Source organism: Leptosomus discolor, chromosome 5 (assembly GCF_034619465.1).
Source record: "Leptosomus discolor isolate bLepDis1 chromosome 5, bLepDis1.hap2, whole genome shotgun sequence".
NCBI lineage: Eukaryota > Metazoa > Chordata > Aves > Leptosomiformes > Leptosomidae > Leptosomus > Leptosomus discolor.
In genome coordinates, this window is record NC_141395.1 from 20537993 (window position 1) to 20554044 (window position 16052).

Consider the following 16052-nt stretch of genomic DNA (forward strand, 5'->3'; position numbering starts at 1 on the left):
CAGCTGAAATTAAAGTACTTAATATTTTATATTAAAAACAACAACGGAAGTATTACTGTATACTGAAAAGGATTTGTTATAACTTTCTTATTCATCATTTATGACCTTAAACACTTTGCTTCTTTTTTAATGCATTTATACTTCCGCTGCTGTTTTCAAAATCCTCTTTCCATTCTTTTTGTCAGTGATAATAAGCCAATGAACTTCCAAAATACTGGAGATTTGACAAAGGGAAAAAGCCTGTTAACTGGTCTGAACTACCCAATTTGTATTAAGTAAGTAAATTAATTAATTAGCTCTCTAGTCAACCCTGACAGCCCTAAATATGTCAGCAAGCATTCGCATGTGCAAAGATTTGCAGGATCAGGTCAGCAATGTAACTGGCACAAATTACTTAAAAATAGCATGATGGCACAAACAACATATTTATTCATGGAGCTACTGTGGGACATACCATAGGTGTTACGTTCAAAGGGCTGCAGCCACTTCTACCTTGATAAGGTTGCATGTAATTCTGATACAGCTGCATCCCATACTAAAACCAGAAAATAACATGGTTAGCATTTTAAATTAGAAACCTAAGCCAAGTAAATTTATTTTGCAGATGTAAAAGATAACACAACTTTTCAGGGAGAAATACTGTTAGGATAAGGAAATACACAACATCATCATTGCTGCTGCTGCTACCTTTATAAATGTACGCTCTGCATTAAATACTACCCATGTAATACATCGACCTATTCCTATTTTGTCACAGCAGACACATTTCAAAAGCATATTAAAGTTCCCTTCTTGTGTGTTCTTGTCACTTTGTTCAACATTACTCAACAATCTCGCTGAGTTCAACATGGTTACATATAAGCATACGCTTAATGTTAAGCATTTGCAGGACTGAGGCTTCAAGACATCCCATCCCCTACAATAATTCCAGTACTTTGATCTCTCTCTGTTTGTTAGGATGAAGGAAAATAAGCTTTCAGAGTACAAAATTAATATTGCTATAGCATGGGAACCTAGAATTACGTTACTTCTCTACCGCACAGTATCAAAATTTCACATAGTAAACTTAAGAAGTTAACTCCACAGAAAAGAATTACCTTAAGCAATCTAATTGCTGTCATCCAACAGGTCCTACTCTGTTCATCATCTGCACAGAGCTGTTTCAGGTCTCTGGTTCCTCCTGATTTGTTAGGCTAGAAGGCCACAGCACATGTTTTTTAGCATTAATGCATATCTTGAAGATAATACCTGTTGAAATAAAAGCCACTAATTCTCCTATTTTATAATAGACAGCTGAATATTGTTTTCAAAAACCTTAAAGAAACTTAAGCTTACCTAAAAACTGTGGCTTGCTTTAATATGTATCAGAATAATAAGCTTGTACCTTAAAGCAGAATCCATAATTTGTTGGTGCTCCAGAAATCTTTTTGCCTGTCAAAGACATGTACATATCACTATTGCTGAATTCACAGAAAAACTGAAGATGCCTTGGCTCCTAAAAAGAAGAGCAATGTAATACAGTTAGACTATTTTTAGCCAGCCTCTCCAGTTAAGAAACTCAGAAGAGTATAGTAGTTATCCTGTCCCAAAACAGTCTTACATACTGCCGTTTTAACTGTGACATGAAATCTAGAAAGAGACAACTCAACATTAATTTTATAATGCAGAGAGAGAACACCTCAAACTAGTCAAAGAGTTCATTCTTCCAGGGAAGGAAAGAAACCAAGTACAAGTATGTAATTTCTGGGAAAACATCCACCAAATCCAAGACACAATAGTATCAGAATAGGAGTCAAGTTTTGAGAGCAGCATACGTTTCAAACATAAAAATAAAATGTAGTTTCGTAATCTGAAAAACAACATACTGCAGTAATTACTGTCCACTACTATTTCTAACCATTATCTCCGTTGTCTAAGGTTAATTAAGTCAAGGAAGCAAACAAAAGAAATTTGTTGAAGGATACAAAACCAGCTCAATGAATACTCTGGCAGTTAACAGGAAATTCAGAACAAGAAAAAACATTGTTTTAAGTGGTTTATGTAAAAGGTGCCTCAACTCCAATGTATTCTGTTTAACATACTGCCAGGTTTAAAGTACTGCCATCAAAAAGTTGAACTAGTAAAATGAAAAACTGTCGAGTGTCCAGTGACAAAATTTGAGAACTCTCAAAATCTTCCTGTAAAGTCCTTTTATACATAGGTATTTATTTATTTTGGATAATGAAGTATTATGTCCACTTTTCAGAGCACCTACTTATACTTCAAAATTTTAACTACTATTTGAAAATTCATTTTTAAAGGGTACTCTGTTAACTGACTAGAAAAATATTAACTAGAATGAAGCAAAGTGATCACGCAAAAAGAAACTACGGTTTCTAAGACAATATTTTCCCAGTTTTATATGTAAATATCTCTCTAGATTTTATTTATAATAAATAGATTGATTATTTTTTCCTTTTCATCACTATAAGTTGAAATTCAAATTTTGGTTATTACTACAACAAATGATAAGTACATACACATTTGCTCTAACTTCATAGTTCTCTTTTTTTTTTTTTTGTTCCCATACCTTAGATGTACCTTTAGTGGAAAAATAAAGGCCAGATCTTCTCAAAATAAAGTACAATTTTTTCCACGATTTTTTTCCCTGCTCCTTTGCATGCAGATAACCATGAATCTCAGGATACGTGCTGGAGCTTAAGAACATCTGAAAGAAAATATCAGACATGCAGTTTTTCTTTTCATCTGAAACCCACATTTCTGTTTCATTAACATACTCAGACAGGAATAAGGGGAATAAACCCCTAAATCCACTATCACACCACAGTAATTCAGTTGTGATTACATCTAATCCCATGAAGAGTACCTCTGATTTAAGGCGTGTAGAATGTTACACAACTCCAAGGTATGTTAAGCAAGTTACATATTTATATGGAACATTTGGTTTGAAATGAGAGAATTAGTTATGCAATATGCTGACTTCAGCAACAAAACCACTGTAAGAAGTTCTGATCCCATGCCTCAGACCCCATTTATACAAAACTGCCAATCAATGCTACCAATGGAAGAAAAAAAATGCCATCCCTCCCCTCCTCTGTGTTACAAACCAGATAAAGGAACTGATCTGAGTTAAAATTAATGCAGCAAACTAATCACAAAATCTGAATCACAAAACCATGTGAGTCAGGCAGATATTACCATTTTCAAAAGGAGGGAACAAAGGCCTCAGGATCTGAAGTGGTTACATAGGAGCTTTAGTTGAACCAAACCTAGGAGAGGCTGGGCCAGTCACTAAGACAGCTCCTGCCTCCACTCAAGCTATTCAATGGCTTCTCTTCAGCCATTTCAACCAGACGTTGTCAGAGTGCAACACAGCTGCTATCTTGCTAAGACCAAGTACACGGATTTACTCAGTCTGCAAAAGTACCCACTAAAAGCTGGCAACCATGTTATCTTTATTCTAATTCCATGTAATGCATTAATTTTTATTACTCTTCTTCCAATAAAACTACTCAGAACTATGACTTGCATCTAAACATACTAACCTAAAATTCTTCAGTTTCCCTATTTGCAAAGGAAGCTAAGTTATTACCAAGCTCTTCAAGGAACCTTGCCCCAGGCTTGCCTGCAGTATCATAAATACTATCTAGACTTACATAGGTAGGGAACAAAGGATTTTCTGGTCAGTATCTGCAGCTTTCATTGCTGCATTTTCCTCCTGTCTACTGCCAGAAAATCTGATTTGAGGAGACATGAAGCAAGAGATTACCCAGCAAAAGACAGACTGGTCAGCACCAGACTGCAACAAAACAATGAAGTCAATGTGATTTTGGAAGTATACCAAGTTCTCTGGCCATTAAATGATGCAGTCCAACCAAGATACACATGGTTTATTTCACTTTTATTGTTTTCCTACCTTGCAGTCAGACGCATGACTGTACATACCACCTGTAGACCAACTTGAGCTAATTAAATTCAGCTGGTGTGATTGCAGTAACATGGGCAGGCTTCATTTGACAGGCAAGTGCCCTAGCCCACAACTAAGAAGGCATTATGAATAGCTTCACTGCTCTTTACCTGAAAAGTTACAGTAAGGCTGGGTACATCTGGCTACATGTGCTGCTGGCACACAGCTGTGTGCAAATGCAGTTTAAGCTATTTCAGCCACATTGAAGCAGACCAGCAGGTCCTTGTAGGTGTTCCAGCCTCTTAATCTTCCCATTTGCCATGTATTACAGGTTCACTGATGGTGAATATAAAGGGTGATTTGAAAAAGCATTTGAACTCCATAAACAAAGTGAAATGGAAGCTCTAGGAAAATCTAAAAGAGTCAATGTATGTAAAAACAAAAGAGCATCATTTCAGGCTTTAGTATCTCTGCTGAAGATGAAAGGAGCAGTTGTCTCCCAGCCTGCAACAAGTGTCCAGGATTTCTGGCACAAGAGCTTCAAACCAGAACTGCTGTCATGAAAAACACTTTTCTTACTCAGTGGACCAAAGTGGAGGAGCAATACAAAGCTCAGCTTCAACAGACACTGTGGTACCCACACTATCAATTAAAATAAAGTACCAATAATGCTAGGGAAAAGGCAATCCTAGATCCATCTTTTGCTTTCTAAGACAGCTGAGGACTGTGTGAGAAAATATAACATGAACAAGTAGTAGTCAAAACCATTAACTGTCAGAAGGAATGAGCAGTAAAAATATTTCAGAGTGAGAACTGAATGTCTGTAATAAACACCTAAAACTGAAGATAGTCCAAAAGATAACTTCCTTGAGGGTTTTTTTTTGTTGCGGGATAGTTTTGGTTGGGTTTTTTGTCGTTGTTTTCATTAGTTGGGTTTTTTTAATGGAGGTACATGCAAGTTTCTAATAGGGGGGGAACAGAGCCCTGTTTATGCAGATAAGAGGTAACCAAAACAGGACAAAAATAAGAAAAATAAGAAAAGTCCTTAATATAGGAGGAAGTGGGGAGAGTCAAATGGCGGTATGGTGCAGACAGGGATTATTAGTCACACAATACGCACAAATATGTTTGCACCCTCTCCCCTGTGCAGTGAAATATATAACATCACATGTAGGGTGGTGTCAAATGTCACCATGTCTTTCAGATACTAATATATGACAGCACTAAGGACCCAATTACGATTTGATTAGCTGTAAAATCAACCAATTTAAAACCAGTCTGAAAAAAACCCCGCAAATATATGTCTTTTGTTGTAAAAAAAAAAAAAAATCCAATCAGCAAGTGAAAAAACAACAGAACAGGAAAAACATTGCACTGTCTCAGATGGATATCATAATAAAACCCCACAGAAATACTAAATGTCACACTGCAATAAAGATTGAAAGCTGCACTCATAACGATACAACTTACTTGTCTGCACCTTCAACATTTTGCATGATAGAATGCTTGCAGTAGCAGAGACAATATTTTCTAAGGTGGATGCTTCTCAAGCACTTACACACTCTTTTGGAGACTTAAAGAAGCCATCATTTTCCTAAGACTGGGAATCAAGTTTGAATTTGATGACTGATTTCTTCAAAGATGAGATGACAGCGAGTCATGATGCAGCCAAATTCTACTGGGAATGAGCAGGATTTTTCCCTGAACCTGCTGATAAATTTTGGGGGCACCAAGTAATTCCACTGAAGACCTGATACTGATTCTCAGTACTGTCTCCTATAGACTTCTGTCAATCTGAGGTTTAGACTGGGAGAAAGACCAGCAAAACCTGGAGTGGAAGTTGGGGAAAGGCAATGGGCAGACAAGAACACATTTCCGAGATTGCCAAGAGACTGAAATTCAGTGCATGGCTACTTCAGCCTGAAGACTGTAATGGAGTCAGATGGGAAACTGGTCAGGGAAAGAGGGACTGCCTGTGGCAGAGAGATTAAAGAAATGAAAGCCTGAATTTTAAATCTGTGAAGGCAGAGAAGGGGAACAACTAAAAACATGGGGCAAGAGATGGCAATGGTGAAAGGGCAAAAGGAAAAGACACTAGCAGTAATTCTGCCTTTCACAAAATTATGAGTGATTGCCTTGGTAATCCTGTTCTGTCTTTAACTTAATTTTTGTATTCATAACATTTATTTTTTTAATGTTTATTTAGGAAAGACATATGCTCCCCTCTGCTCCCCTCTTTAATATATTCTACATCAGGTGTAAGGTTTTTTTCATTGCTCTGCAAGATGGCTTGGTTATGTGCTATCTACAATAGCTTTTTTTAATGTATTCACAAAAAGCTATTAGAAAGAAGCAGCTAAATTGGTCAATAGAAGAGTTGAACTCTGAACTTCAAGTCTACCTACAGAACCTGAATATCAATTGCATCTATTAAACAATGAGGAAGAGGTGGGGGGAATAGGTCTATTCTTAAAGCAAAACCAGAAAAAAGTGTAATTACGTAGTAATTTCAACCTTCTATTTTGACGATGTCACTGTTAAATTTAAAACACTGTATGACATACTGCATAGTGGAAAAAAATCTGCTACAAATACAATTAAAGATTAAAAAAAACATAATTGCAAAATTGGAGAAATGTTATTCACAGACAAAAAGAAAATGAAAGAAACCTAGGATAAAATTTTTACCTTCAAAGTAATTAAAAAAAAAAATATTGTCTTCAGCGAGGCTAGGATTTTATCTGCTAACTCAGATGGACTCAATTCTGTCAACACTATCTATGCTGTGCAGTCTATTAATTGCAAATGCTGTCATGAATAAGAATACAAAAGGATCTAGTATGCACATGAATTCATCTAAAATAATAGTTGCTCCAATAAGCAGATGATGTTTTAAATAAATCATAAGCCCTGTTTAAAATTACATTCCACAACTGTTTCACATCTAATTAGACCAAGTCAATTAATTTGTTGCTCACCAATGAAAGTTGCTAATTCTCAAAAAACAACCAACCAACCCACACCAAATTCTGAAAATAGTAGAATATTTCATCACTACGTGGAGAGGCCTCAGATTAAAATCTTCACACTACGTTAATTTTTTACATGTTTTAAACCATTTAATTTGCAAAAATAACCTAAAGCAAGTTCCAAATGATCCATACTGCCTACCACTGGATATGTACATACAGTGCTGTGTCTCAGAGCAGCCTTATTCTAATCAATACAGTGACACACTTTTCTTTTTTTAGGCTAAAGGGCTTCATGGCAGAGATTAAACCTCTCTCTTTGGTATATATAGACATTCGGTATACGTCAGACCTAGTAATTTTTCTTAGCACATGCTAAATGGATAGGAGACAGGTAAACATTTTTTTGGTTTTAAGGATATTTGGATACTCTGATTAAAGTCATGGGACAAAATCTTTCACTTTCAATGAAAGTCAAGAAAAACATACTTGAAAAATGTTTTACTTGCTTACAGCTCAAGCCAGAAAAAGCTATAAAAGTATCAGAAGTCATTTTTTTAATCACTTGTAAGCACTGAGTTGTTAAAACTAATGTCTCCCTTGATAGTTGACCGAGCATATCACAAATAATAACACAAGCCCATTAACTTGTCTTAATGAAAGTTTCCAAGGTAATAGCGACTCACTGTAAACAATTTACCCAACAGCTTCTGCTGAAACATGCATAATGGCTGCACAATCCACAAAGGTATTCTCTACTTTGTGCCTAGTAAGTTTCATTTGATGAAATACAATTAAACAGACAGTACAACATAAAATACCAACAGAGGAGATCTCGCCACAAATTTTTCAAGCTATCAAAATGGGATGTAACAATATACACTTACAATTATTGTTAATCTTACCCATAAGATCTGCACACATTCTACATGTCACAATATGGGCTTAAGGAAGTTCTGTGCAAGAGTATATAGCTAACAGTTACATTATAAGAGTATTTTTTCTTTTTTTAAACTACCAAACTACATTTGTGAGAAAAAATATTAAGTTCTATTACCACAGGGGACAAAATTTTCTAACTTAAATGTTTATGTTAGACTGCAAAATCTATTTGCTATTTAGATAGCAAATGTGAACCAATTTTCAGTGGATATGCAGCATCTTTTGAAACTAAAGTTTTCGTTTAGGTTTGTAAAATGATTTACAGAATCTAGCATGTGTCAATTAAATTTAATTTGAAACATTTTTTAATATATTTGGGATAATCTTAACCTCCTGACTAACATCCATGTCTATAAAGATATAACTAAAGATATAACTTTAATACAGAAGAATGCTTTGAGAATTATTTCTTTAATGTTTTTCATTTACTAGTGGATGCTAAGGTAGAATTTATTATATAGATTAAAAGAAATTAAAATCTTGTAATTTCTGTATTTCTTTCAGTTCTACCTTATATATCTTCTGTTATTATGTTGCCTTTCCAATCATTCTTTATCCCCAAAACTCACACACAGGGTTGTTGTCTTAACACCAGACAGTTCTTCTATTAATTAATTTTTCTAGTGACAAGCAAATAAGAGTGATGATGTGCATGTTTCCACCTTTATTACTCATTTTTCCCCTTTTTGAGAAGTAAGATGATGATCCCTGATATGGTCATTCTGTGAAATTATTCCCACTGTAAATTAAACTCTGGTGTCTGCTTAAAAGATGACTAACACGGAGTGACCTACCATATTTTTTTTTCGAAGGCTACAGTAGCCTTCAAGCTAACAAATCATACTGGTCAGTCTAAATTTTCTACTCATTAAGTTTAACCATTTAGTTCTTTTTTTATATCCATTTGTATCACATTACCAGTTCCTCAGTATTCTACCAAGGCCTGCTGTTGAGTATGTGATGAGTACTACAGCACTCTACATTTTTAAGGAATCGGGGTCTTTCAGCTGAACTGCCCAATAAAGGTATTAACCATTTTTACTGCATTTTGTCTGTTTTGGCACTCCTTGATTCTGAAAGAATGTGCAAGCTTCCGAGTGTGGAAATTGATCCAACAATTCCAAGTGTAGCAACAGATCCAACAGTGACAAAGAACTATGCTCACACAACACAGACAACGGGAAATTCTGAGCTATGGTAGCTCATCATTCAAAGTTTACATACCTGTAATATCCCAGAGCTGCTTACAGCTGCATTGGTCTCACTTGGAAAAGATATCATATGATCTGGAAAAAAGCTCTGAAACAATAATGATTTGTATCAAAGTTCCATAAAAATAAATACAGAACGTCCTATCTCTTTCGGACATAAAATTAAAGTTCTCAATGCAGTGCAAGACACCACAGATTCTCTGACCCAACAATTTAAGCTTACCTTAATATCATATCTACATTTGTGACATCCTATATATTATTTGCTGAAAAACAGGATGTTGAGAAAACATCAATGGTTTCATATGCCAGTGCAAGTCATATTGCAGTACGTGGCCCTTAGCGTTCTTTTTCTAGTAATTTCTATTGCTGTTGGCATGTAAGACTTGCCTGGGGATTCAAAATGCTACAAAGTAGGGAGGCTATAGATTCACAGAATCACAGAATAGTTTGGGTTGGAAGGGACCCTTAAAGACCATCTAGTCCAACCCCCCTTCAGTGAGCAGGGACACCTTTAGCTGGATCACGTTGCTCGGAGCCCCATCCAGCCTTGAATGTTTCCAGGGATGGGGCTTCTACCACCTCTCTAGGCAAGCTGTTCCACTGTTTCACCACTGTCACAGTAAAGAATTTCTTCCTTATATCTAGTCTATATCTCCCCTGTTTTAGTTTAACAACATCACTCCTTGTCCTATGACAACCAGCGCTGCTAAAAAGATTGCCCCCACCTTTCTTATAGGCCCCCTTTAAGTACTGAAATTCTGCAATAAGGTCTCCTCAGAGCCTTCTCTTCTCCAGGGTGAGCAACGCCAACTCTCTCAGCCTGTCCTCACAGGTGAGGTGCTCCAGCCCCCTGATCATCTCCGTGGCCCTCCTGTGGACTCGCTCGAGCAGTTCCATGTCTGTCTTATGCTGAGGACCCCAGAGCTGAACATAGTACTGCAGGTGGGGTCTCACCAGAGCAGAACAGAGGCGGAAAAATCACTTCCCATGACCTGCTGGCCATGCTGCTTTTGATGCAGCCCAGGATACAACTGGCCCTCTGGCCTCCAAGTGCACATTGCCAGCTCATATCCAGCTTTTCATCCACCCACACCCTGAACTCCTTCTCGGCAGGGCTGCTCTCAAACCTCTCATCTCCCAGCTTGTATTGATATCGGGGATTGCCCCAACCCAGGTGCAAGACCTTGCACTTGCCCTTCCTGAACCTCATGAAGTTCACACAGGCCACTTCTCAAGCTTCTCCAGGTCCCCCTGGATGGCATCTTGTCCCTCAGGCGTGTCAACTGCACCACTCAGCTTGGTGTTGTCTGCAAACTTGCTGAGGGTGCACTCGATCCCACCATCTACATCACTGCTGAAGATATTAAACAGCACTGGTTCCAGTACAGACCCCTGAGGACACCACTTGTCACCTATCCCCATCCGGACATTGAGCCTTTGACCACTACCCTCTGGATGCAAACACCCAACCAATTCCTCATCCACTGAATAATCCATCAATCAAACCCACCTCTCGCCGATTTAGAGAGAAGGATGCAGGGGGGCCCAGTCAAAGGCCTTGCAAGTCCAGATAGATGACATCCGTAGCTCTTTCCTTGTCCACTGAGGTTGTCACTCCACCATGGAAGCCCACTAGGTTGGTCAGGCAGGACTTGCCCTTGGTGAAACCATGCTGGCTGCCTTGAATCACCTCCCTGTCCTCCTGTGAATTCGCAGAGCTTCTAAGACAATCTGTTCCATGATCTTCCCAGGCACAGAAGTGAGGCTGACAAGGTCAGTAGTTCCCAAGGTCCTCCTTTCTATCCTTTTTAAAAATGGGTGCAATGTTTCCCTTTTTCCAGTCACCAGGGACTTCACCTGACTGCCATGACTTTTCAAATATCATAGACAGTGGCTTGGAAAACTACACCAGCCAGTTCCCTCAGGACTCTGGGATGCATGTCATCAGGCACCAGAGACTTATGTATGTTCAGGTTTGTCACGTGGTCACAAACCTCATCTTCTTTTATGGTGGGAGGGATTTTGCTCCCTCAGTCCCTGTCTTGCGGCCCATGCGCTCGAGAGGTATGGGAAGAGAGGTTGCCAGTGAAGACTGAGGCCAAAAAGTTGTTGAGTACCTCAGCCTTCTCCTTGTCCATTGTTACCAGCTCACCCGTCTTGCTCATTGCAGGGGTACGCTTTCTTTGGCCTTTCTTTTCTGGCTGACATACCTGTAGAAGCCCTTATTCTTCTTTGCATCCATTGCCAAGTTCAGCTCCAGCCGCACCTTGGCCTTCCCGACCCCATCCCTACAAAACCGGGCATCATCCCTTTACTCTTCCCAGGATACCTGCCCCTCCTTCCACTGCCTGTGCAATCCCTTCTTGTCCTTTAGTTTGACCAGCAGGTCTTGACTCAGCCATGCTGGTTCTCTTGCCTTGCTTGCCTGATTTGTTACACCTGGGCATCAAGAGCTCTTGAGGTCTATGGAAAGCATCCTTAAAGATCTGCCAGTTCGGTTCTGCTCCCTTGTCCCTGACAGCAGTTTCCCAGGGGGTCCTATTGACTAACTCCTTGTACAGCTGGAATTTGTCTTCCTAAAATGCAGGGTCCTGACTTTACTCTTTGCCTGACCCATATCCCTCAGGACTGTGAACTCCACCAGTCCATGACCTCTGCAGCCAAGGCTGCCTCCAGTCTTAACATCACCAACTAGCTCACTTGCATTAGTGATCATCAGGTCCAGTATTGATTGCATGCCCTCTGGTAGGGCTGTCTATTAGCTGGCTTAAGAAGTTATCCTCCACACACTTGAGGAGTCTCCTGGATAGTCTGCAGCTCGCCATGCTACTTTTCCAGCAGATTTTGGGGTGGCTGAAGTCCCCCAGCAAGAAGAGAGCCTGTGAGCACAAAGCCTTCTGTAGCTGGAGTAAGAAGACTTCATCCATAGGCTCCCTTGATCAGGTGGCCTGTTGTAGACACCAGCTGCATGGTTCCCTTTGTTGCCTCAGTCTCTAATTATTACCCATAAGCTTTCAACCTGCTCATGGCTATTCTTCAGAGACAGCTCTTCATGCTCTATCCAGTTCTTGACATATGCAAAATGCCTCTGCTCCTCCTTCGCCTGTCCCTTCTGAACAGCTTGTGATTCGTCCCACCAAGTTTCAGTAATGGCAACCAGCTTTTGTAGCTTTCTAGCAGTATGGTGGCTTCAAGTTTCTTCTGTTTGTTGCCCATGTTGTGTGCACTGGTGTAGAGGGGCTTCAGCTGGGCTGTCGGCTGTGTCACCTTCTTAGAGGAACACCCCTGAATTCCTTGAAGGATTATACCTGTGTTTCCCTGTTGGCTCCTATTGCCTCAGGAGCCCCTGGCTCACCTCCATAAGACTTCAAGTGTGTTGCAGTGTACCCAGCATATCTCAGGGTGACAGGCTGAGGGCCCTTACTAGCACCTCATCCCTCTAATCATGGCACGCCATCCCACAGCTTGTCACAGGCAAGCCTGATATTATTCCCATCCCCCTTCCAGTCTCTTTTAAAGTTCTGTCAATGAGTCCCACAAACTCCTGAGCAAAGACCCTCTTCCCCCTTTTAGAAATGTGAATTCCATCTGATGCCAGCAAGCCTGGTGCTGTGTAGGCCATCCCATTATTGAAAAACCCAAAATTGTGGCACCAGCCCCAGAGCCATGTAGTAATAGTCCATGTAGTAATGAGTCCATCTATTTCTTCTAATGTCACTGACCTGAACTGGAAGGAGAGAGGAAAATATAACCGGTGCTCAGATTCTCTCTCCACCTGCCCCAAGACCTTTAAGTCTCTTTTGATCGCTCTTGGACTACATGTTGCGGCTTCATCACCACCCACATGGAAGAGCAGTAACGGGTAACAGTCAGAGGCCATAGCAGGCTAGGGAGTTTCCTAGTGATGTCCTTAACCCTGGCCCCAGGGAGGTAGCAGACTCCCCTAAGAGGGGGGTCTGTCCAGCACATTGGACCCTCTGTTCCACTCAGAAGGGAGTCTCCTACAAATATAACCCATCTTTTCTTCCTCGTGGAGGTGGTTGTGATACGGTGGATAAGCCTTTCTGACCTCGATGACACCTCTGGTGTAGACAGACTATCATCTGTATCACCCATTAACTGGCTTTCAATGTCCAGAGCCTCATACCTGTTGTACAAAGGCACCTGGAGGGGCACGGTGGGCAAGAAGCCTGCCACCTCAAGCACGGACTTATCTCCATTCACCCTTTCCCTTTAAGCTGTTGCCTTCATCCTGGCAGGGGGAGGACACAGGGTCCCCTTGATCTGGGTTTTTTCTGGTCAGTGTTCCTGTTTCTGTCTCAGGGAGGGCAGAGCATGGCTCCACCAGCCTATCTCTTTCTCAGCCTCCCTGATGCTCCTTGACCTGTATATTTCCTTTCGTGCTTCTGCCACCAGGCTAAGCACATTGTCTACCTGGTCACACTGCACACAGCTGTTCTCACTACTGGTGACCCTTACCAGTGACAGGCTCTGGCACTCCCTGCAGCCTGAGACCTGGACAGCTGCATGTATCTGTGGGAGCTCTGTCTGGGTTGCCACATCTATTCTGTAGAACGCAGAGGACAGAGCCTTCTGCCAGGTGGATACCATAGCTATGCTCCTTCTGAGAGAGTGATGACCAGCAACTGAACTCACCTCTTGAGCTGGTAGGGTGACTACACCCTCCCTGCGCACCCTTCCACGTAAAGTGCTGCGCAAACTGCCGCGCCACGCCCTGGCTGATGCACACATCAACATGCTGGAAAACATATCGGTTTCTACTGTTTTCATTACACTAAAAACCCAGTAAAGTATTTTGGAATAACTTCCATTAATAGAGAACAAGTCCTTTCAGATTTTTTTTAATTGTCCATTTTGTATGATATGAATGTGCATTAACATCAAAATCTGACTACATCAATATAGTGTGGTTAACAAGTCCAAATTTAAAGTGCCAATTTCATTATCAAGGAAAGCTCAAGGGGTAATTTATGGGACTGACCTGCAGCTGGGGAATTCAATGTAGTCATGCAGGTATGAACCAGCCAAGAGCCTGACCATTACTAATAAAATTTTCCCAAGACTTGGACAAGGACATGGACAAAGGACATATTCCTTTGATCATTCAATGCCCACTGACTTTCATTTTTAATAAAACTGAACTACTGGTAGGGTTAATTCATATCAACTCATTTGTGATAAAGCATTCTTGATACACCTGGGACCACAGTACCCAGTAGAATGACTCAACAGAACAGTAAGGACTCTGATTAGCCAGAGCCACTGATACTAGTCATAGCTGCATGGCTGCCACACTCCACAGCTCGTTCCACTCACTGGTTAACCAATACACAAACACACTTATTCTTTGAAAGCTTCTCTACTAACTGTAGACCATCTCAAGCTTAGAATTTTTCACTAGTGCAGTGATATCTCCATGTCAGGGAAGCACATGATTTGCACAGATAAACACAGGTGGAGCAAGATAAAAAACCCTCAGATCTCTCATATCTTTTGGTATTTTAACATTTACCTTTTCATCCTTTTCACAAGTAGATAATTTGAGTTCCCTTCCACTTTTCACCTTTCAAGTCTTCATACATTTCTGCTGTTTCTCCTTTTGACATTTGAAACAAGCTGGCTTTATAAGAGCATTAGGAGTGATCCAAATACACCACGCATTTGAGCAACCAGATGGTGAGTTTCTCTTGCTGAGCCAGGACTGCTTCCATGTCCTTTGCCATCAGCCAAGGCCTGAATCAGCAGTATTAACCTTTGGCAACATCCTCGAGTTACAAGTTGTCTCTGCTCTCTTCCCATTCCTTACATACGTTAACTTTGGCTTTACTTTCACTTACTCCTAACAGGTTATGGCCACTTGTGGCCTTTTGAATCAGGTGTCATTTAGCTGCAGCTGTGAGAAGGCCATCGGGCAGTGCTGGACCACAACATTAGATTTTCACTTTAACAATAAAATCATCTTTGCTACAGATGCCCCTCCTCACACTGCTTCATTTTATATTTTGCTGTCACTTGATGTAAACTTCACTCAAACTCAAAAATGTTCTTTTGACAGATGTCTGTGTGCAAACTTCAATGAAGTTAAACCAATGTCTGCCCCCCTCACCAAAAAAAAAAAAAAAAAAAAAAAAAGTATGAACGTGGATGTTTTACAATTGCAACAAAGGGACCAGCCAACAGTTACATGCACTATAATCTATCCCTGTATCACATATATTCCCTCCCAATTACTCCTTTTGACTCATGTTACACTAACAGCTTCACACTCTGTATCTGTGAGCAACAGAAAAGATTACTTTGCAGCAACAGTAATTGCACCACTTCACAGATATAATGTTAGGACTTACCAGTGGATTTTTAAAAAACTCATACTTGGCGTAATTTTTTCTAAAATACAATTTGTTTTCCTCTTCCATTACCCAATTTGACTGGACTTCCATCACTAATTCATGGTCCTCTATAGCTCTTGCTGTAAAAAGAACAAACAAATTAAAAAAACCCAACATACGACCTGCACCTAAGATTTTTTTTAAAAAACTTAATTAGGCATAACATTAAATTAATATAAATGGTAAACTTTTGCAAGTGGTCCTGGCTAACAAAGAGCCTAAATTTCACAAAACATAGCATGCACAATCTTCTAAGTGATAAAAATCAAACCTCAAATTTGAAATCATTAATGCCTCTTTAGAACTAACTTTTTATTGATCTTCTCTTGCCACCTCTTTCACCAGTCACTGCTTCATACTTCCACACTGTCCTATCTGGTGAGTAACAGCCTTATTATATCTTGCAAATATATAAGCTTCTTCAGGAAGTTTCCAGGTAGCAAATTTAGAGACTACGCTCATACAGCTAAATTTTACCTCAGCAGGAAAATATCAAGCTCATGATTAGCAGAAGACAAAACACTCCCATGATGTACAGATCAAGTAGGGGAAAGCTAAACTTCCATTGAATTTAATTCATTCTTCACTGAATTTAACTCACTCTTGAGCC

The 16052-nt window shown here is 39.9% G+C and overlaps 1 protein-coding gene across 1 annotated transcript in view; it reads right to left on the minus strand.

Annotated features, from left to right (window-relative positions):
• Positions 1-16052, minus strand: part of GRB14 (growth factor receptor bound protein 14) — a 69213-nt gene that overhangs the window by 10613 nt on the left and 42548 nt on the right. Inside the window, exons 4-9 of the mRNA XM_086465398.1 lie at positions 15401-15522; positions 9043-9117; positions 2570-2707; positions 1385-1495; positions 1098-1193; positions 455-535 (exon numbers count right to left, since the gene is read on the minus strand). Of these exons, the coding sequence (XP_086321524.1) occupies positions 455-535; positions 1098-1193; positions 1385-1495; positions 2570-2707; positions 9043-9117; positions 15401-15522 (623 nt within the window). The remainder of the gene's footprint in view (positions 1-454; positions 536-1097; positions 1194-1384; positions 1496-2569; positions 2708-9042; positions 9118-15400; positions 15523-16052) is intronic.